Source organism: Homarus americanus, unplaced genomic scaffold, assembly GCF_018991925.1.
Source record: "Homarus americanus isolate GMGI-L3 unplaced genomic scaffold, GMGI_Hamer_2.0 scaffold19065, whole genome shotgun sequence".
Lineage (NCBI taxonomy): Eukaryota > Metazoa > Arthropoda > Malacostraca > Decapoda > Nephropidae > Homarus > Homarus americanus.
The window spans coordinates 398,200-422,410 of record NW_024757463.1 but is presented as its reverse complement, the minus strand read 5'-3'; the positions used below and the strand labels follow the sequence as shown (position 1 = coordinate 422,410).

General features: G+C 41.6%; 1 protein-coding gene across 8 annotated transcripts in view; it reads left to right on the top strand.

Annotated features, from left to right (window-relative positions):
• Positions 1-23,143, top strand: part of LOC121857478 (longitudinals lacking protein-like) — a 56,214-nt gene extending 33,071 nt beyond the window's left edge. Inside the window, exons 5-7 of one of the 8 annotated variants that reach the window (XR_006087196.1) lie at positions 8,763-8,972; positions 14,414-14,500; positions 23,115-23,143. Coding sequence is in view for 4 of the 8 variants with exons in the window: in XM_042353535.1 (XP_042209469.1) it covers positions 6,166-6,564 (399 nt within the window). In the remaining 4 variants the exon portion in view is untranslated. Of the gene's footprint in view, positions 1-169; positions 1,159-6,165; positions 7,079-8,762; positions 10,024-14,413; positions 14,568-23,114 lie in introns of those variants that run through there. The other 7 variants (XM_042353540.1, XR_006087198.1, XM_042353539.1 and 4 more) reach the window with 7 other exon arrangements.
• The last annotated feature ends 1,068 nt before the right edge of the window (positions 23,144-24,211 follow it).

The window sequence follows — 24,211 nt, the reverse complement described above, 5'->3', positions numbered from 1 at the left end:
GTACAATAAGACTCTCTTAACTACTGGTTGTCTGAACGATAGTGAACGATAGTACTGTATTGTAATTCATGAGTACAATAAAGCCTTCAAGTGAACGGTAGTAATATGAGCTCTCTTAAGAGTATAAGGTAACCTGTGAGGACTCTGACACGATTTGTTCCATTTATAGGCTGGCGCGGTGGATCAAGGGGGCGTCTACCGTTGTCCGTACTGTCCCAGGGTCGACCAGTATGAGAGCAAGTGGCTGCGACACCTGCGTATACACACGGGGGAGAAGCCTTACTTTTGTTCACTCTGTGACTTCCGAGCGAGCACCAAACATTCGGTCGTTAGGCACACAAAAATGAAACACCAGTTATGGACCAACCAGCGACAACCACAGTGAATTATTGAACAGTGACGTAAATTATTAAACAGTGAATTATTGGCCTAGTGAGGTAGATTATTAAAGTGACGTAAATTATTAAACAGTGAATTATTGAACACCTGAACTAGACCGCAGTGAACAGAATTATATTGTTATCATTAAGTAGATTATGAAACAATAATTTATAGACAAGATGAAGAAAACTGTCATTGTTAAAACGCTCTCAATTGTTTTAATTTGTGATGAATTGACACTTGAAAAATTTACCCCAGTTTATTTTACCTGATGATTAAAGAACCTAAGCTAACCTAACCTAACCTAACCCAACCTAACCTAACCCCAGGTATCATTAGGGTGTTTAATCTTCAGGCGACACAAGGTTAATGTGACGTTTAAGTATCATAAGGTAGAGTGAGTATTTCCTAGTTACTTGTTAGATGGTTACGTTTGTGTGGTAGTTCGTGGAGTGACGTTTGGGCTCTCTTAGTGACCTGTCCTGCCCCTAACCTTATGGTACCTTATCCACAACCTAATCTGACCTTATTTAACTGTACGTTACCTGGTTTAACCTTCCCTTAACTACCCCAGCCCCTTTCACCACCCAAGCCAACCTGAATCAAAAGAAAGCAAATCCGCAGAATAATGTGTGTGTGCGTGCGTGTCCTAAGTAGTGACAAGTTCAATAACCGGGCAAGTCTATTTTAAGTAACATTTGAGACACTTTGGTTTAGTTGAGGTAAACTTATCCTTTATTCAAGGTCAATTATTATTATAAAGGTTTAAAGAATGAATGATGTATTATTATCATACTCATTAGGCAGAGGTTCAGATGTGTAGTACTTGAGAAATAAAATTATACCATCGCTGGAGGTGGAACTAGTTAGAAATATCCCAGAAATTGTTGAAACTCTTAGATATAGTTGGAAATATCACAGAAATAGTTGAAAATATCCCAGAAATTATTGAAAATATCCCAGAAATTGTTGAAACTCTTATATATAGTTGGAAATGTCACAGAAATAGTTGGAAATATCCCAGAAATTGTTGAAAATATCGCAGAAATTGTTGAAAATATTGCAGAAATAACTAATTTGTTGTTTTGCCATGGTGTGTATGTGTGTAAAGTGTGTGTGTGTGGGTGTGTAAAGTGTATGTGTGTAAAGTATTTGTGGGTGTGTAAAGTGTATGTGTGTGTGTAAAGTTTGTGTGTGTGTGTGTGTGTGTGTAAAGTTTGTGTATGTGTGTGTGTACATGAGAGAGACTTGGTGTTATAGTAATAGAGCGTCGTCATGGAACATCTCCGAGCCGACCCAGTACAGTACAGTACAGTTAGTCCCATCTTATATACAACACATACAGTATTTTATTGACTTTGTACAATAGTAAAGTTTTTTGTGAAGGATTGAGTGAAGAGAAAAGGTTGTAGCTGTTGCTTTAGGCCCCAAACCACACATGGGTCGGGCATCACCTAGCCAAACCTCTATTATATGGAGCCCGTTATATCCAGGGTTTCTTATATGTGTGTGAAACCTCCATCTAATGAACTATATGGAGATGAATGTCCATTATATCAAGGGTCCGGTAGATGTAAAACCTCCATCTAATGAACTATATGGAGATGAATGTCCATTATATCAAGGGTCCGGTAGATGTAAAACCTCCATCTAATGAACTATATGGAGATGAATGTCCATTATATCAAGGGTCCGGTAGATGTAAAACCTCCATCTAATGAACTATATGGAGATGAATGTCCATTATATCAAGGGTCCGGTAGATGTAAAACCTCCATCTAATGAACTATATGGAGATGAATGTCCATTATATCAAGGGTCCGGTAGATGTAAAACCTCCATCTAATGAACTATATGGAGATGAATGTCCATTATATCAAGGGTCCGGTAGATGTAAAACCTCCATCTAATGAACTATATGGAGATGAATGTCCATTATATCAAGGGTCCGGTAGATGTAAAACCTCCATCTAATGAACTATATGGAGATGAATGTCCATTATATCAAGGGTCCGGTAGATGTAAAACCTCCATCTAATGAACTATATGGAGATGAATGTCCATTATATCAAGGGTCCGGTAGATGTAAAACCTCCATCTAATGAACTATATGGAGATGAATGTCCATTATATCGAGGGTCTCTTAGATGTGAGACGGTGTAGGTGAAGGTTTTCCTGTACTGTATTGTAGCTCTGGTACTGAGTGTCCACCAATAATCCGACCCATTTTAGAGTTTAATAACGTTATTGTATACAACGTGCGAGTCTTTACCGAGCTGACAATAATAAATCACAGCATTGTTCTTTTAAGTTATATTACACCCAGAATGATATGTTCTTAAAGTTATTGAAGTTGTTCTTTTAAGTTATATTACACCCAGGATGATATGTTTTTAAAGTTATTGAAGTTGTTCTTTTAAGTTATAATTAAACTGTTGCTGGTAATAAGCTGTACAATGGGTCGGGTCTCACAGGGACGCGCTGTGCTCCTCTTTGCATGTTTTTAAGCACGGAAAAAGGTCTCAGTTGATCAGACAAACCAAAACATATTTTATGTATCGCCTTATCATATAATTTTGTATAAATAATTTAGAAATAAACTGATTTCTTTTCTTTATTAATTCCTTCGTATTTTGGTGTTTGGCAACTGTTTATGGCCTTCACTACAGGGACGACACTTTTAATATTAAAAACAGATGATTTTATTCAGCTCAGAGGTGACCCCATACACCAGGTGTTAGTAGACTATCACCACTAACACCTTCACTACAGGGACGACACTTTTAATATTAACAACAGATGATTTTATTCAGCTCAGAGGTGACCCCATACACCAGGTGTTAGTAGACTATCACCACTAACACCTTCACTACAGGGACGACACTTTTAATATTAACAACAGATGATTTTATTCAGCTCAGAGGTGACCCCATACACCAGGTGTTAGTAGACTATCACCACTAACACCTTCACTACAGGGATGACACTTTTAATATTAACAACAGATGATTTTATTCAGCTCAGAGGTGACCCCATACACCAGGTGTTAGTAGACTATCACCACTAACACCTTCACTACAGGGACGACACTTTTAATATTAACAACAGATGATTTTATTCAGCTCAGAGGTGACCCCATACACCAGGTGTTAGTAGACTATCACCACTAACACCTTCACTACAGGGACGACACTTTTAATATTAAAAACAGATGATTTTATTCAGCTCAGAGGTGACCCCATACACCAGGTGTTAGTAGACTATCACCACTAACACCTTCACTACAGGGACGACACTTTTAATATTAAAAACAGATGATTTTATTCAGCTCAGAGGTGACCCCATACACCAGGTGTTAGTAGACTATCACCACTAACACCTTCACTACAGGGACGACACTTTTAATATTAACAACAGATGATTTTATTCAGCTCAGAGGTGACCCCATACACCAGGTGTTAACCAAGACGTTCTGTGTGTGAACAAACAACTCGCCAGAAAAGGTCATATTATGCCACAACGGATCTTTTCAGAATATGGCAAAAACCGATCTTGGCAAGATTGTTATTCTTGAGGAAACCTTCTCACTAACTTAGTAATGCCAATGTACTTGTTGGACATGACAATATACTGTATGTACATTATTAATAATACAGTACAGTATAGTCTGCATTTACGCGGTCAATTGAACCCGTGGAGGTCCGCGTAAAACGAGAAACGCGTAAACAAAATAACAGAACATATGGGATTAATTGAAATAGAGACTGGGCCGACCCTCAAACTCCACATTTTCCGACAATACATACCTTGTAGTAAAAATAACATTATAATTTTATGATGGTATTGATACACACATAATATCTAAATAAAAAACTACAAATCTAAAGTGTTTAACACTTACGTTCGTAGAAGAGATGGGTCAGCACACATGGATGGCGGCTGGTTCCGAGGCAGAGGGCAGATTAGTTGCCCTCCGGTGATTCACTTTCACTACTCGCAGAGGTTTGCAGGGACTCCCTGACAAACCCCTCAAAGTCCATATCCTCACTGTCACTATCACTGACTTGGACTGGCTGTGGTTGTGGTGGGTTGCGGGCGAAGAAGTCCTTAATACTGCGTTGACGACTAGCATTGATGTTATCATGATAGATCTGGACATACGGCTCCATAATTTTCGACAGAAGGTTATTAAACACTTCATACGTTTCTTGACTGTGTGTCTGTCAAGGATGAGCTTAATATTCTCCCCCAACTCGATGATTTCCTTCACATAATCATGGCTTGGTCCAGGTAATTCAAGGTTTTTCTGGGGTGGTGGGGGTCCAGCGGAAGCCGTTGTGAGGGGAATAGCGGGCACAAGAGAGAACTGTATACGCGGACTGAGAACAATGAGACTGGCCCGGCTTGGTCAGCGACTTCTGGTGGCAGGGCACGTCATGTTACATTAGACCAATCACAGCTAGCGGCAGAGGGAATGCGTGGGTGGTAAGGATGCTTGGCCCAATCACAGTTTGATATGTCATATGATGTCAGCGATAACGTAAGTGACCTAATTTGCACCCTGCCTGCGCCGCTTCCCTCATAAATGATGCAATGACCCGTGCAATTCAAAATTTTCATTCTGGCAAAGTGCCACGTAAATGACCAAACGCGTAAACAAAATCCGCGTGAATGCAGACTATACTGTACAGTGCATTGTAACAGCTTCAAGGCTTAAATACTTTATTTGCTGTATTAATGGACAATACATAATACAGTCCTACACACACACTGCTACATGCTATACCTCAATACATTTCTATACATAATGATACATATGTATTTCTCATTACACATACAGTACAGTATAGTTAAATCATAATACAAAAATTAAAATGAGCTGAAATAAGAATCTGATCTACTGAGACAAATAATAATAACAATAAAACACGTTTATATAAATAAGAGAAATTATTGATAGATACATAGTTAGTTAGTCAGTCAAAGTTCCAGATTAAAATGATTAAACTTGTACAATTACGCAGAAAACTTTTAATCCCTGATAATGGAACTTTACATTGTGTGGTACTGTAGCACATGTCTATACAGCTCCTCCCCGACCTGCTCGACTTACTACCTACTCGACTTATGACCTGCTCGACTTACGACCTGCTTGACTTACAACCTGCTCGACTTATGACCTGCTCGACTTACGACCACCCGGACATACAACCGCCTCGTTCGTACCAAAATTCTGTCAAATTACATATTTCCGAGCCCCAACGTCAGTGATTGCGCTGTGTACTGACAAAATGTTCGTTTGTAATTCCCTTTAAAATGGCTGGCAAGCTTAAAAGTGCGAGTTTTGTGATGCTGAGAAGAAAAAGAGACACCCATTTTAGATTTTTTATGTATTATTTAAACATTTTCGACTTACGACCTGGATTTGGGTCCCTAACCCCGTCGTAAGTCGGGGAGCAGCTGTATATAGGAAATTTAAATGGAAAAGTTATCATAATTTGGGGAACTTTTCACATATGGAGAACTTTCAGTCAAACTTTATACAGTTTTTAAGGTGATTTAGAATGAAACTTTTTTCTTAGGTACTTTTTATAATCTGGGGAAGCTGTTATAATCTGGGGAAGCTGTTATAATCTGGGGAAGTTGCTATAATCTGGGGAAGTTGTTATAATCTGGGGAAACTTTAATAAGGTTTGAATGGCAGTTGATAAAGTTATTAGGGGACGCTTATATCGTAAGTTGAAGCAGCGGACAATATCTGACAGTTTGCTATTCTCATTCTAGGGATCAAACGGAGGGATGATGTACCCCAGGGAGGCGATCGCTCACCACCACTGTCCGTATTGTCCGCAAACCTTCATGTTTCAGTCCATCCTTAAACGTCACCTGCGTACACACACGGGGGAGAAGCCTTACGAGTGCCCCAGCTGCGACTACCGATCCGCGTATAAATACCACGTGGCCAGGCATATGAAACTCCATAATCCCGTCTCTCTTCCTCCATTTCCTCCTCAGTCTGACGGGGAAGGTAACGCAGGAGGCGGAGTCTTGATACTCCCTCCGGTACATTCGGAGGGAGCGCTGAGTCTCCCTCCGTCGGCCTCTCAGAGCATTATACAGATTGCTATGATGACTTCTGACCAAGGCGGTGCTGATATGTCCTTATTACCCCAACCTGAATGAGAGTATTGGGGGGGGGGTATTTATGTTAATTTTTTTGTTTAGTTGAGTATTAGTTCAGTTTAGTTGAGTTTTAGTTCAGTTTACTTTAGTTTTTGTTCAGTTTAGTTCAGTTTTAGTTCAGTTTAGTTCAGTTTTTGTTCAGTTTAGTTCAGTTTTTGTTCAGTTTAGTTCAGTTTTTGTTCAGTTTAGACAAGTAGAGTGAACGATTTATTCAATTATACAAGAATTTCCGTCAAATAATTTTAATTAATTAAATATTGAGACAGTGAGAAACAGTTCATGACCTGCCTAACAGTACATGACCTGCCTAACAGTACATGACCTGCCTAACAGTTCATGACCTGCCTAACAGTTCATGACCTGCCTAACAGTTCATGACCTGCCCAGTTGTTTCTTGAAGGTTAATGAACAATATTAATACAATACAGCAATATTTATTTTTTTTATGTTTGGTTTTAGATTTTTAAAACTATCTGTCTGTCTATCTGTCTGTCTGTCTGTCTGTCTGCCTGTCTGTTTGCCTGTCTGTCTGTCTGCCTGTCTGTCTGTCTGTCTGCCTGTCTGTCTGTCTGCCTGTCTGTCTGTCTGTCTGTCTGTCTATGAGTCTTTAAAATGTAAATAAAACTAAAAATTGTTAATAATGTAAATATTTAAGACAAGAATAATTTTACAGTTGAGTTTTGTTAATATTTTATAGATAATACAAGTTTGTGGGGTTTGGTTAGGTAGGGTGAAGTTAGTGTTAGGTTAGATGAGGTTAGTCTTGGTAAGGTTAGGTTTGGTAGGGTGAAGTTAGTGTTAGGTTAGGTGAGGTTAGTGTTAGTCTTGGTAAGGTTAGGTTATGTTATGGGATTGTTGGCGTCATATATTAATTTATTATTTTATAATATTTAGTTGTGATGAGACGGACGGAGTCTTAGAAGATAATGTTGATCATGTATGTAAATAAAGAATATTATTGGAACTTTGATCATTAATGGAACTTTTGATGTATTGTTACAACTTGATCTTTTATTCATTTATATAAGGTAAGATAATATTGTTCTAAATTAATGTTTTAGATACTGTAAAGGAATGAACATGTACAGTATATACAGTGTCAGTATAATGTGAAGTACACAGCTCCTCCCCGTCTTACGACCTACTCCACTTACGACCACCCACACTTACGACCCGCCTCAGTCGTACCAAAATTTGGTCAAATTACGTATTTTCGAGTCCCAAAGTCAGTACACAGACAAAATTTTCGTTTATAATTCACTTTAAAATGGCTGGCAAGCTTAAAAGTGAGAGTTTCATGGTGCTGAGGAGAAAAAGAGACACCCATTTTAGATTTTTTATGTATTATTTAAGCATTTTTGACTTAGGACCTGGATGTCGGTCCCTAACCCCGTCGTAAGTAGGGGAGCAGCTGTAATGTGATGTATATATCAGTATAATGTGACGTATATATACAGCAATATCTCTCTTACCCAGAATCCCTCAGACCCGGAACTCTTTGATCGCCGGAATTGAAATTTCCTCGGAAAATCGTTCCCAAAGCTGTAATTTTCCGGAAAATTTTGGCTATGGGAACAATTTTCCGAGGGGCACATTTTCTGGAAAATTCCAAGAAAATTTTCCCGATATCCGGAAAATTCCGAGGATGGGGAAGTTTTTTGGGGGGTTGGGAGAGAGAGAGGTTACTGTAGTGTAACAGAGGTATAACTGTGTAGTACATGTTGTGGTCTCACCAAATAGGCCTATGGTTATTATTAAGACTAAGCTAAGGAATTGATGTTGCATAATCAATCAAATAGGCCTATGATTATTACAAAGATTGGAAGCTTTCAAACAGTATTTTTAGTATAGGCCTATCATTACTATACAATACAGATATTATTAAGGAATTATTTTAGTGCATGATCCACCATATAGGCCTAGGGTTATTCTTACGATATCAATTTATGATGTGCTTATATTAATTAATTTCAGTATCATTTATCAATATAGGCCTATAGGAGCTATAACTGGATATCATCAATATTGTCAGTACAGTATAGGCCTACAGTATAACTACTAAAATTTTAAGATATTTCAATACCTGTCATCAATATAGGCCTATAGAAGGTACTGTAGGCCTGTAAGAGGCACTGTAGGCCTATAATGTTAGTTATTTAGGCCTATAACTACATGTCTAAGACTTTAACGTATTTCAGGACCCGACCTCAAACTGGAAAAGCAATATGGACAGCCACCAATGTCCGCACTGTTTCCGACTCTTCACCGACAGATACAAGAGAGATCGTCATTTGTTGATCCACACGGGAGAGAAGCCGTTCCAGTGTCCGTTCTGTCCATACCGAGCGTCCAGAAAGGATCCCGTTATACGACACGTTAAATTTAAACATACACAACAGTTTGCTGAGGTGTTTAATATGCCCAGTGTACCTAATGACCCATAGTGTGTCTGTTATCCCCCATAGTGTGTGTCTGTTATCACCCATAGTGTGTGTCTGTTATCCCCCATAGTGTGTGTCTGTTATCACCCATAGTGTGTGTCTGTTATCACCCATAGTGTGTCTGTTATCCCCCATAGTGTGTCTGTTATCCCCCATAGTGTGTCTGTTATCCCCCATAGTGTGTCTGTTATCCCCCATAGTGTGTCTGTTATCACCCATAGTGTGTCTGTTATCACCCATAGTGTGTCTGTTATCCCCCATAGTGTGTCTGTTATCACCCATAGTGTGTCTTGTACAGTCTATATCCTTGTGAAGGCTATACACCCTTGTTTATATCACCTGCTGGTTATATTAGCCTTTGGTTAGGTTATGTTAGGTTTGGTTAGTGTAATATAGTGTGTTTAATCATTATGTTAGATTAACTTATACTCTTGCTACACTAACCTGGCCTGTAGGCCCCGCCCCTCTTCTATACTAACAGCTGATTGGTAAATAGAAAATCCAAACTGTTGACAATAGGTAAACTGACCTGTTAATATATAAAATAATGTTATCTGCACTATCATAATGTAAATGATCTCAAGTCATTAGCTCTTCAGAGGATGCTAGAAAATGTTAAATATTTATTATAAAAGGTTGATATAAATACAGGCTTATATACACAGTCCGGGCAGGTAAAATGCTCGGGAACCAATCAGCTGTAAGTATAGGAGAGGGGCGTGGCTTATAGGTCAGGTTAGTGTGGAAATACTGTAGGTCACCATCATTGTATATTAGGTGAGGTTAGGTTAGGTGAGGGTGTTTAACCATCAGGTGAAGTAATCTGGGGTCTCATAATCCATAAATAACCTGTAAATTACATAATAAGCTCATGGCAATCAAAACAAGAAAGTTATAACATTTAACAAGATAATATTTGGCCCTCTGTTACTGACATAGTTTGTGGTACATGTGTGTGTGTGAACTATAAGACACCCTGTACATGTGTGTGTGAACTATAAGACACCCTGTACATGTGTGTGTGAACTATAAGACACCCTGTACATGTGTGTGTGAACTATAAGACACCCTGTACATGTGTGTGTGAACTATGTACATGTGTGTGTGTGTGAACTGAGACACCCTGTACATGTGTGTGTGAACTATAACACACCTGTACGTGTGTGTGTGAACTATAAGACACCACATGTGTGTGTGAACTATAAGACACCCTGTACATGTGTGTGTGTGTGAACTATAAGACACCCTGTACATGTGTGTGTGATAAGACACCCTGTACGTGTGTGTGTGAACTGTAAGACACCCTGTACATGTGTGTGACACTACTGCATGTGTGTGTGAACTATAAGGCACCTTGTACATGTGTGTGTGAACTATAAAGACACCCTGTACATGTGTGTGTGAACTAGAGACACCCTGTACATGTGTGTGTGTTTGAACTATAAGGCACCCTGTGCTTCTGGTACACCCTGTACATATGTGTGTGAACTATAAGACACCCTGTACAATGTGTGTGTGAACTATAACACACCCTGTACATGTGTGTGTGAACTATAAGACACCCTGTACATATGTGTGTGAACTATAACACACCCTGTACATGTGTGTGTGAACTATAACACACCCTGTACATGTGTGTGTGAACTATAACACACCCTGTACATGTGTGTGTGAACTATAAGACACCCTGTACATGTGTGTGTGAACTATAAGACACCCTGTACATGTGTGTGTGAACTATAAGACACCCTGTACATGTGTGTGTGAACTATAAGACACCATGTACATGTGTGTGTGAACTATAAGACACCATGTACATGTGTGTGTGAACTATAAGACACCCTGTACATGTGTGTGTGAACTATAAGACACCCTGTACATGTGTGTGTGAACTATGAGACACCTTGTACATGTGTGTGTGAACTATGAGACACCCTGTACATGTGTGTGTGAACTATAAGACACCATGTACATGTGTGTGTGAACTATAAGACACCCTGTACATGTGTGTGTGAACTATAAGACACCCTGTACATGTGTGTGTGACCTATAAGACACCCTGTACATGTGTGTGTGAGCTATAAGACACCCTGTACATGTGTGTGTGACCTATAAGACACCCTGTACAAAATATACAGGGTGTTCCAAGAGTATAGTTAACCAAGACATGTTAGCTGGATAAACCAACTTTTTTAGAGGCCATGTATATATTATGAGAATCTTACCACTGTCGTAAAAGCTTGTCTTAGGGTCGAGTTCTTGCATCAATAATCTCTCATATTACAGAACCCTATTACCAGTGATATTAAAGTCAAATACAGTCAACCCTCGCTTTATGCGGTCCCACTTTACGCGTTTCCACGTTTACGCGGTACCCTGCCGAACACGGAATGCTCACTTTCCGCGGTGTGTGTACCCTTTCACGCGGAGAGCGGCGCGAGCAGGGTGCGCATAAGGTCGCCCAGTCATCAAAACATTACCGAGTTCTTCACCCGCCAACCACCACAGCCGGCCCAAGTCAGTGATAATGATAGTGAGGATATGGATTTATACGGAGTTTGAGGGGTTTGACATAGAGGCCCTGCAAGCCTCTGTGGTGGATAGTGATACAAGTGATACAGGTGAGGGCCAATAATCTGCCCTCTGCCTCGTAACCAACCGCCCATCCCCGTGTGCCCAGCCATCTTTTCTACTAATGTAAGTGTTAAAAAACCTAATATTATTGATATTTCTCTTAATTATTAATTGTGTGTGCATACCATCATAAAATTAAGAAGTTATTTTTACTACAACGTAGGTATTGTGTCTGAAAAAGTGGAGTTTGGGGAGTCGGCCCGGTCTGTTTCATTTAATCCCATATGTTATGTTGTTCACTTTACGCGTTTCTCACTTTACGCGGGCCGCCGTGGGTTCAATTGACCGCCTAAAGTGAGGGTTCACTGTATTTGATAATTAATACAAACTGAATCTTATATTTTCTCCAATTAATTTATTTTTTTAACGTAGGAACGGAAAAATGTGAGACATCTGCTAATATTAAATTATCTTTTTCATATTAAAGATTTTTATCATGGAGGAACGACTAGGAGCAGCTTGTTGCTTTATTGTATGTAGACCACAAGAGAAAACTAACTTTTATGCTGCCATTTGTTCCTAAGTCAATGTGTTGAGAGGTCCATTTGTAACTAAGTCAATGTGTTGATATGTCCATTTTATAAGTTCATTTGTTCATAAGTCAGTGTATTCACAAGTCCATTTGATCCTCAGTCAATGAGTTTGTGAGTCCATTTGATCCTCAGTCAATGTGTTTGTGAGTCCATTTGATCCTCAGTCAATGTGTTTGTGAGTCCATTTGATCCTCAGTCAATGTGTTTGTGAGTCCATTTGTTTGTAAGTATTTTTTGTAGGTAAGTCCGACCTTACTCCTGTAGAAACTAAACATCAAAATAAAGGTCTTGTATTTGATCCACAGCATTATTAGGGTGATGGCTGAACACTGTGACTCCTGTTGTCTTGGCTGAACACTGTGACTCCTGTTGTCTTGGCTGAACACTGTGACTCCTGTTGTCTTGGCTGAGCACTGTGACTCCTGTTGTCTTGGCTGAACACTGTGACTCCTGTTGTCTTGGCTGAACACTGTGACTCCTGTTGTCTTGGCTGAACACTGTGACTCCTGTTGTCTTGGCTGAACACTGTGACTCCTGTTGTCTTGTTGTCTTGAACACTGTGACTCCTGTTGTCTTGGCTGAACACTGTGACTCCTGTTGTCTTGGCTGAACAACACTGTGACTCCTGTTGTCTTGGTCTTGAACACTGTGACTCCTGTTGTCTTGGCTGAACACTGTGACTCCTGTTGTCTTGGCTGAACACTGTGACTCCTGTTGTCTTGGCTGAACACTGTGACTCCTGTTGTCTTGGTTGTGACTCCTGTTGTCTTGGCTGACACTGTGACTCCTGTTGTCTTGGCTGAACACTGTGACTCCTGTTGTCTTGGCTGAACACTGTGACTCCTGTTGTCTTGGTTAGGTCGTCAGAATCCTTCGTCCATCGTATCACACAATATGGTAGGATACTTTAAGCAGTGAGCGTAGTAACTCTGAAAGCTCCTCGGTCGATTGGCAACCTGGACTGTACTCTACTGTAAATCAACCCGACTGCGACTTGTTCTGTAAGTTTGTTTTTGTAAAGCGTGCTGTAGCTTTAAATTGAGTACAGTAGATGTTTTGTGATCACCGGGTTCTCAAAATACAGTGACGTCATGTAGTGTTATTTGTGGGTGTGTAAAACATTGATTGACGTTTACGACAATTTACCTGACCCACCCTAACCCACTCTAACCCACTCTAACCCACACTAACCCACCCTAACCCACACTAACCCACACTAACCCACCCTAACCTCCTCTCTAAATAGGGGTCTCACATCTAACGGAGCCTCGATATAATGGACTTTCCTCTGTATATAGTTGTTAATAGGGGTCATAACTCCTCCTGTGTGTGTGTGTTATGACTGATGCTCACTCTTCCTTGACGCACCTCACAGGTAATTGTCTAAAGTTCCAAAGTGTTTTTATTGTCCGAAGGTTAATTTAATTTATTATTTTTTTTACGTATTTTACAGAGAAACGGATTAGGTTAAATTTAGAACAAAATGATAAATGAATCTGATTAATTTAGAAAAACACTGATGATTATATTGACTAAATAATTGGTTTGTTTTTTCATTAATTAGATCACCTGAAGATTAACACCCCAGCTTGTGTCACCTGATGATTAATTATCCTAATGATGCCTGGGGTTAGGTCAGGGCAGCATTAGAGTGTTTTAAGGTGAAGTAAACTGGGTGTCTAATCTTCAGGTGATCCAGCATGTTAATATATGACTTTAACATTGACTTTGATGTTTATATTATGGCAACAATGTGTCTGTGTGTGTGTGTGTGTGTGTGTCTGTCTGTCTGTCTGTCTGTCTGTCTGTCTGTCTGTCTGTCTGTGTGTGTGTGTGTGTGTGTGGTACCCAGATGATGTACACAAAACACAACAAATCCTCACTTGGCAAATTTGGCCTCAACTGATTGGCTGACTCGTTGACCAATGAGAGATGAGTAACATATATCAGATGAACTTAGAAACTGTAACTTATCCGCCATTGGTTAGGTTAGGTTATGGCGCACACACCTGTTGTAGTGTTGTGTGACAGCAGGGAACCAGTTTACATTATACATATATAATTTAACAAAAAAACTAATTATATTTTTTCATAGTCAGGTAAATAATGATCTCTAGTTATGTTTATTTTCTGTGTTTAAGTGAACATTTCCTCAATACTGTTTTTGTAGTGTTTCATCTTATAAAAACTCAGTAAAAACTATAATATATTAATGTATCCATCAACCCCACACTGTACTAGCTTAGTGACGTGGACGAGTGTAAATAATTCACCCTACGTCCATTGGTTTGATCCTGGGACGCCCATAGTCGACCCAGCTGTCAACAGGTAAGAGACTGATCCTTATGTTGGGTGTTTTGGGGCAGAGAGACACAGTAGAGAGAGACAGAGAGAGACAGAGACAGAGAGAGACAGAGACAGAGAGAGACAGAGAGAGAGACAGAGACAGAGAGAGACAGTAGAGAGAGACAGAGAGAGACAGTAGAGTGACAGTAGAGAGAGACAGAGAGAGACAGTAGAGAGAGAGAGTAGAGAGAGACAGAGAGAGAGAGAGTAGAGAGAGACAGAGAGAGACAGGAGAGACAGTAGAGAGAGACAGTGAGAGAGACAGTAGAGAGAGACAGTGATGGTGAGAGGATCACCCCATATCGTGGCACCACCAATACAGTGTTGCCAACGACAGATTAAAGGTCGAGAATGCCGTGTCCAGGGTGTCAAGTATCGCCCGTAGTAACAGTGGGGGGGGACACTAGCTGGCACTGCTGGAGAGGTTACGTGTGGGAGTCTGGTCCTTGAGAGAGAGAGGGTGAGAGGAAGGAGAGGCAGAATTGAAAGGAGGAGAGGGGTGAGAGAGGAGGAAGGAGAGAGGGAAGGAGGAGAGAGGAGGGGTGAGGGGGGGAGAGAGGGGTGAGAAAGGAGAGAGGGGGTGAGGAAGGAGGAGAGAGGGAGGAGAGAGGAGGGAAGGAGGGGTGAGGGGTGAGAGGGAAGGGGAGAGAGGGGTGAGGAAAGGAGGAGAGAGGGGGAGGGGGTGAGAGGAAGGGGGAGAGGGGTGAGGAAAGGAGGAGAGAGGGTTGAAGGGAGAGGGTGAGGAGGGGAAGGAGGAGAGAGGGGGTGAGGGGAGGAGAGGAGGAGGAGAGAGAGAGGGGTGAGGAAAGGAGGAGAGAGAGGGGGTGAGGAAGGAGGAGAGAGGGGTGGGGAAGGAGAGAGAGGGAGTGAGGAAAGGAGGAGAGAGGGGTGAGGGAAGGAGGAGAGAGGGAGGAGGAGGAGGGAGAAAAGGAGGAGAGGGGGTGAGGGGGTGGAGGGAAGGGGAGAGAGGGGTGAGGGGAGAGAGGGGGAGGGGGGAGGAAGGGGAGGAGGGGGTGAGGGGAGAGGGGGTGAGGGGTGAGAGGAAGGGGGAGGGGGTGAGGAAAGGAGAGGGTGAGGAAGGAGGAGAGGAGGGGGAGGAGAGAGGGAGTGAGGAAAGGAGGAGAGAGGGAAGGAGGAGAGGGAAGGAGGAGAGAGGGGGTGAGAGGGAAGGAGAGAGGGAGGGAGGAGAGAGGGAGGGGGGTTGGGGCAGGGAGGTGGGGCAGTAAGGAAAGAACCAGTTGGGTGGAATTTTCCCCTCACTCAACCATACGAGTTTGTTAAATAAAATAATTGTTAGACTAAAATATTTAACATTATTTTTGTCCATACTTAACCTTTATTTGGTAATATAGGCGGTAGGGATGTTATATAATATTATGTTAATTCTGGTGTTAAAAATACTATTAAGACGTCAAGTGTTGGCAGTAGGGAAGGAATTCATTGCCAACTCCTCTAATGCTCGTCGAGACTCAGTTTACTCATTAATTACGCTTTATTTGGGTGTATAATATATCACTATTGTTATACAGCTTAGCTCTTAGGGAAATGTAATGGTAGATAATTGGTTTAACGAAGAATTAGTCTATAAATAGCTTAGTTACCCGGCCCACAAAAGTCGGCTTGTGATTGGTCAACACAAGAGGTGCGCCTCAACACCAGCCAATCACAGCTCGAGATATATTACAACTTCCGACCACATGGCTTTAAGTAATGTTTAATGAATCTCTTTTAACGACAAATATAATCACTAATAAACACATTTCACATTTTTATATATTTTTGATAATATAAAACATATACAGAGATTTTCTTTGTTATATAATATATACACACGGCCTGGCAACTTCGCCACCTGTAATTGCCTTAACTCTCAAACTCGTTTATCGTCTTGTATTTACCGCCAGAAACAAAATAAATATTAATTATTATTATTTATCATTATTATTATGTAACTTATGTGTAAAAGACGTAATAAATAAATAATATAAAGGAAGGCGTAATCTGTGCTATATAATCCGCTTAATGTTTATCGTGTGTATATCATCACTACATCTCGCGCCGACACTAAATTAATAATAATTATTATATTTATCTAATAATATCTTTAATTATTAACCTAAATATATTAAAACGCCATGATGTGTTGGGTAGTTGGCAACACTGCTGTAAAATTTAAGTTAGTTGGATGAGGAGGACGGGCGAGCTCACTGCACCACACTTCTCTCTACCACACACATCAATTAAGGTAAATAAACACAAACTTCATTATTATAACTACTACAAAATTCCTTAATATACTTCAATTGATTCCAAAATAAAAGTTTTACATTGTTATGGAATCACTTTTAATGGTTTTATGCATTAATTTACTAACTTGATGCATCTCTTGTGTACATGATGGTATATGTACAGTATTGTTGGAGGGAGTTGGTTCACATGATGATAAAACTCATGTACGGTGTGAGCGTCTTAACCAGGGCACTGACCCGCATCAGGCCCTTAACTCGTGGGACATAATGACCAGGGCACTGACCCACATCAGGCCCTTAACTCCTGAGACATAATGACCAGGGTACTGACCCGCATCAGACCCTTAACTCGTGGGACATAATGACCAGGGCACTGACCCACATCAGGCCCTTAACTCGTGGGACATAATGACCAGGGCACTGACCCGCATCAGGCCCTTAACTCGTGGGACATACTGACCAGGGCACTGACCCACATCAGGCCCTTAACTCCTGAGACATAATGACCAGGGCACTGACCCGCATCAGACCCTTAACTCGTGGGACATAATGACCAGGGCACTGACCCACATCAGGCCCTTAACTCGTGGGACATAATGACCAGGGCACTGACCCACATCAGGCCCTTAACTCGTGGGACATACTGACCAGGGTACTGACCCACATCAGGCCCTTAACTCGTGGGACATACTGACCAGGGCACTGACCCGCATCAGGCCCTTAACTCCTGAGACATAATGACCAGGGCACTGACCCACATCAGGCCCTTAACTCGTGGGACATAATGACCAGGGCACTGACCCACATCAGGCCCTTAACTCGTGGGACATAATGACCAGGGCACTGACCCACATCAGGCCCTTAACTCGTGGGACATAATGACTAGGGCACTGACCCACATCAGGCCCTTAACTCGTGGGACATAATGACCAGGGCACTGACCCACATCAGGCCCTTAACTCGTGGGACATAATGACCAGGGCACTGACCCACATCTGGCCCTTAACTCGTGGGACATAATGACCAGGGCACTGACCCACATCAGGCCCTTAACTCGTGGGACATAATGACCAGGGCACTGACCCACATCAGAACCTTAACTCCTGAGACATAAAGGCAAGCATGAACTTAGCATGCTTTCCTGTTGGCCGCTGTAAATGCTTCACCTTACACAAGGATGTAGGGGAGTGCCCAATAAAAAAAAAAAAAAAAAAATATATATATATATATATATATATATATATATATATATATATATATATATATATATATATATATATATATATATATATATATATATATATATATATATATATATATATATATATATATATATATGTAACCGGTCGGAATTTGCTGGACTTTAATTTCTCACTTGACTTGGGGTTTATTAAAATTTAATAGATGGTAAAGGCAGTGGAAGCGCCCCTTTGAGAAAAATCCCGAACCAGCACAAGAACACTTAAATCTACTACACAAAATGAACTGTCCGTGACCCGTGGAAGGATAGCGTCTGTGACTGGGATGAATGAGACACACTGTAAAATTTAGACACTTATATTCCCTCCAACACTACAAACACAATCAAATAATGGTACACCAATATGCGCACCTCTTAACTTAAACTTTAAACACTACTCTGGGGAATAAAAGTTATACATGACATAGAAATTATTAGAAACACAGGCAACAATAAATTTGAAGTATTAAGAAATGTTGCTCGCCCACATGAACAGGCCTTAAGGCTTTCAGCAAAATAATATCACTCAACAAAATTATAGCACCCCAACAGGTGTACACTTCCTAACCTAACCTAACCACTGCTCTGGGGAACAAGGTTATACCTGAGATCAGAATTATGAAGAATTAGAGGCATTAAAAGAATCAAATCACAGTATCACTCTGGTTCCACTTAATGGCACAAACATTCAAAAAAACACTACTATCAAAATTATTTAAGAAATATTAAACTACACACGTCAAGATAATATCAGTCTGAGGAATGGTGTTAACTACACCCGTGATAAGGAAGATAAAATGTTCCTCTAGGTATCTCCTAGAGTCCTAGACTCACGGTCTCAGTGTGTGACCATTAATATACTCAGATAGCCTCAGTGTACTCCCAGTGCGTCCATGGGCAGGAAGAGAGTGAGCCAATCAGACCTTGTGCAGTTGAGAGAAACTTTAGCTTCCCGTTAGCAAGAGGGTTTCACTAGCTGCTCGGACATGTGGGGTTGTGCACCGGAGTGGTAAGAACTGATCACCCACTGCTGATGCTGGTCCCGTGTCGTGTTAGTTGTCGGGAGCACTCGTTCACTCAAGAGATCCTTTGCTACCCCGCTAAACAGTGACAGGCCTACACTGATCGGTCCAATGGCGACAATCGCCACCCTCAATCATCAACGGCAGTCAATCTCTCGCAGTCAACTCCGGTCAACTCCAGTCAAGTGGGTTCTGACGGAAACCCTGAAATGAACTCACTGTTAGCTCTAGTTTACTTTATCACTGCCCTATCTAACCCTGTCTGAGATCGAATGAGACTTACTTGTTATACTGCAATAGCGCAGCACAGGTGACTAGGCCACGTGACTATTTCTGATGGACGCGCGGAACGTCTTGTCTGTGTGAATGCTCTCCGGGACTGGCCTAGCCAGCGTCGCGTCTCCCCAAGGCGCTAGCTTGGGCCTACGTGATATATTTTCCGCCTAACTAATAACTCCTTGGGACACCCGTAACATTATTCAGACTGCTAAACGATCTATAATAATTTCAAATTCAATAATAGTCCCTTAACTTCATGAATCGCATCATTATTAATTCGGTAAATCACATTTAATATCATATAGGCCTAGTTCCGCAGTCTCTCGCTACGAGCAGGCAGCGCTCCCTCCCCTCAGATGACCTTGAACGCTCAGTATCACTCATGGCGGGGCATTTGAACTTACTCTGAAATTTCTGAATATTACAATCGACCCCCCTAAAAAAGACAGCACTGCCCTCATGTGCTGAGAAAACATGCATACGACCCCCCTAAAATTTTGTTCTAAGGACTGCACCTCACCCCTTTTGCTAAATGCAGCATTCCCGTCTTCTCTTCTCTCCTTTTCTCTCCCGCTAACACTCGACCCCCCTAAAAAAAGACAGCACTGCCCTCATGTGCTGAGAGAACAACTTAAAACCCACCTTCAACTCTGTACTATTCCACTAGCAGCTAGCAACTCCATTTCTTCCTAGCCCAACTCAATCCAACCAGAACATCACGCTCCCCTTTGCCTGGCCCTTAACTAGAGAACCAATGTCAAAATTAATACCAGCCCAAAACAAACATGCTCTCCTTTGGCCTGGCCCTTGAACTAAGAGGAACCAGTGTCAAAAAAAATACACAGTCCAAAACAAGCATGCTCTCCTTTTGCCTGGCCCTTGAGCTAAGAGGAACCAGTGTCAAAACAATACTCAGTCCAAAACAAACATGCTCTCCTTTTGCCTGGCCCTTGAGCTAAGAGGAACCAGTGTCAAAAAAAAATACACAGTTCAAAACAAGCATGCTCTCCTTTTGCCTGGCCCTTGAACTAAGAGGAACCAGTGTCAAAAAAAATACTCAGTCCATCTCCAACATGCTCTCCTTTTGCCTGGCCCTTGAGCTAAGAGGAACCAGTGTCAAAACAATACTCAGTCCACGTCTCCGAACCTCATGCCGGCAGACCAACCCTCTGACAATGTACCAGTCCATCTTAGTGAGGCCCTGGACATTACAACCGTACTCTCAATCCCGCTCATGACAGCAACCACTACTCAACGCACATCTCTGACCTAACCATCTCTCCAATCCCCTCTGCCCTACTCACAACTCCTCCAACTCACCCCCTACAACCTGCCTTTTCTCATTACCATGCACCCTAAACTGCAATCGGTCGGCTTCGTCTTGTCTCTCAGCTGGAGGGCTCGATCAACCTCTCTGAACTACTTACGTACCCCTATATTTCCCACTTGGACCTCACACTTCCTTGACTGCTGGACGTGTGCCTGACATTCACCCCTTGTTTCCTCCCTGAACCGTTGAATGTGTGCCTGAGACTCCCACTTGAACCTGTTTACCTGTGCTTGATAATCCCTCTTTAGGTCTCCGAACTCCTCTCTCAGCTGTACCAAGGTCCCGCGGCCGTCTCTCTTCCTCCTCATACACATCTCTATTGTCAAGCCTAACCAACTCAGTCCGGGCACAAGGATGAGCATCAGTGCGAGTTCAATCCCTACCATTGCTAACCAACACATGATGGCGTTCATTATCCCAACCACAGTACTATCAGTCACGACATTAAAAACCACGCTCTGCTACCATTTGTAACCGGTCGGAATTTGCTGGACTTTAATTTCTCACTTGACTTGGGGTTTATTAAAATTTAATAGATGGTAAAGGCAGTGGAAGCGCCCCTTTGAGAAAAATCCCGAACCAGCACAAGAACACTTAAATCTACTACACAAAATGAATTGTCCGTGACCCGTGGAAGGATAGCGTCTGTGACTGGGATGAATGAGACACACTGTAAAATTTAGACACTTATATTCCTTCCAACACTACAAACACAATCAAATAATGGTACACCAATATGCGCACCTCTTAACTTAAACTTTAAACACTACTCTGGGGAATAAAAGTTATACATGACATAGAAATTATTAGAAACACAGGCAACAATAAATTTGAAGTATTAAGAAATGTTGCTCGCCCACATGAACAGGCCTTAAGGCTTTCAGCAAAATAATATCACTCAACAAAATTATAGCACCCCAACAGGTGTACACTTCCTAACCTAACCTAACCACTGCTCTGGGGAACAAGGTTATACCTGAGATCAGAATTATGAAGAATTAGAGGCATTAAAAGAATCAAATCACAGTATCACTCTGGTTCCACTTAATGGCACAAACATTCAAAAAACACTACTATCAAAATTATTTAAGAAATATTAAACTACACACGTCAAGATAATATCAGTCTGAGGAATGGTGTTAACTACACCCGTGATAAGGAAGATAAAATGTTCCTCTTGGTATCTCCTAGAGTCCTAGACTCACGGTCTCAGTGTGTGACCATTAATATACTCAGATAGCCTCAGTGTACTCCCAGTGCGTCCATGGGCAGGAAGAGAGTGAGCCAATCAGACCTTGCGCAGTTGAGAGAAACTTTAGCTTCCCGTTAGCAAGAGGGTTTCACTAGCTGCTCGGGACATGTGGGGTTGTGCACCGGAGTGGTAAGAACTGATCACCCACTGCTGATGCTGGTCCCGTGTCGTGTTAGTTGTCGGGAGCACTCGTTCACTCAAGAGATCCTTTGCTACCCCGCTAAACAGTGATAGGCCTACACTGATCGGTCCAATGGCGACAATCGCCACCCTCAATCATCAACGGCAGTCAATCTCTCGCAGTCAACTCCGGTCAACTCCAGTCAACTCCAGTCAAGTGGGTTCTGACGGAAACCCTGAAATGAACTCACTGTTAGCTCTAGTTAACTTTACCACTGCCCTATCTAACCCTGTCTGAGATCGAATGAGACTTACTTGTTATACTGCAATAGCGCAGCACAGGTGGCCGACCCGTGACTGTGGCTGATGGGCCTTGAGAGCGTCTGTCTGTGTAGATGCTCTCGGGACTGGCCTAGCCAGCGTCGGCATCTCTCCCAAAGGTGCTAACGGGCCCCTCGTGATATATTTCCGCCCTAACCTTATGCTCCTTGTGACACCCGTAACATTATTCAGACTGCTTTCATGATCTATAATAATTTCCGATTAATAATAGAACCTTAACTCCTGAGACATAAAGGCAAGCATGAACTTAGCATGCTTTCCTATTGGCTGTAAATGCTTCACCTTACACAAGGATGTAGGAAGTGCCCAATAAAAAAATTATATATATATATATATATATATATATATATATATATATATATATATATATATATATATATATATATATATATATATATTAATAATAATAATAATAATAAATAAATACAAAAATGAAAAATAAATTATGATTGAGAAACAATATACATTATGTATGTTGTGTTGTAAGAGAAACAATTGAGACCCTGCAATTGTGTGTAAATGAGGCAGAAAGTCAGATCATCAACCTGGGACTTGGTCACATATGACAGCAGGGTCTCCCATTAGACAACACATTATGCTTCCAATACCTTCCCAGTACCTCCTGTTTGTACCTGCCTACTACAGTAATTAAATAGACCTACTGTAGGTTGGTGAATTTTGATCTGTGATGTTAATTTTCGATGTATATTAGTTTTTACGTTAGTTTGTGATGTAAGATGTTAATTTTGTGGTGTTTTTCAGGTGTTATGTCCCGGTGATAAGAGAGGCACTGTTCTTAGTGCGGTGTTCACCTCTCCTCCTGCCATGCTAGACGCTGGATCAGTGTGAGTACTGTGCAGAGGTAGATATTACCGCGGCTGACAAGTGCAGCAGAGATGTGTGGTGTATGTATAGGGTGTGTGTATGTATAGGTGTGTGGTGTATGTATAGGTGTGGTGTATGTATAGGGGTGTGTGTGGTGTGTATGTATAGGTGTGTGGTGTATGTATAGGGTGTGTGTGGTGTATGTATAGGGTGCGTGGTGTATGTATAGGGTGTGTGGTGTATGTTAGGTGCGTGGTATGTATAGGGTGCGTGGTGTATGTATAGGTGTGTGGTTATGAAGTGGTGTATGTATAGGGTGTGTGGTGTGTATGTATAGGGTGCGTGGTGTATGTATAGGGTGTGGTGTGTATGTATAGGGTGTGTGGTGTATGTAGTGTGTGGTGTATGTATAGTGTGGTGTATGTATAGGTGTGTGGTGTATGTATAGGGTGCGTGGTGTATGTATAGGGTGCGTGGTGTATGTATAGTGGTGTATGTATAGGGTGTGTGGTGTATGTATAGGGTGCGTGGTGTATGTATAGGGTGTGTGGTGTATGTATAGGGGCGTGGTATGTACATATAGGGTGTGGTGTATGTATAGGGTGTGTGGTGTACGTATAGGGTGCGTGTGTATGTATAGGGTGTGTGGTGTACGTATAGGGTGCGTGGTGTATGTATAGGGTGTGTGGTGTATGTATAGGGTGTGTGGTGTATGTATAGGGTTGTGTGGTGTATGTATAGGGTGCGTGGTGTCCGTATAGGGTGCGTGGTGTATGTATAGGGTGCGTGGTGTATGTATAGGGTTAAATAGGTAAATATTCAATGTATAAGTGATGTTTAATCCCCATTTTGTAGAAATGTTCGAGGCAGAGTTCTGGGCATTCGTCGAGAGGACCAGAGTGTGTGGGAGAAGGGCTCCTCTTGGCCCATCCCAGGTGAAGCAACTGGTCAAGGATGGGGTCAGGGTCATTGTACAGCCGTCTAATCGCAGAGCTTACCCCATGCAGGTGAGATATACTTTACAGTACACTATA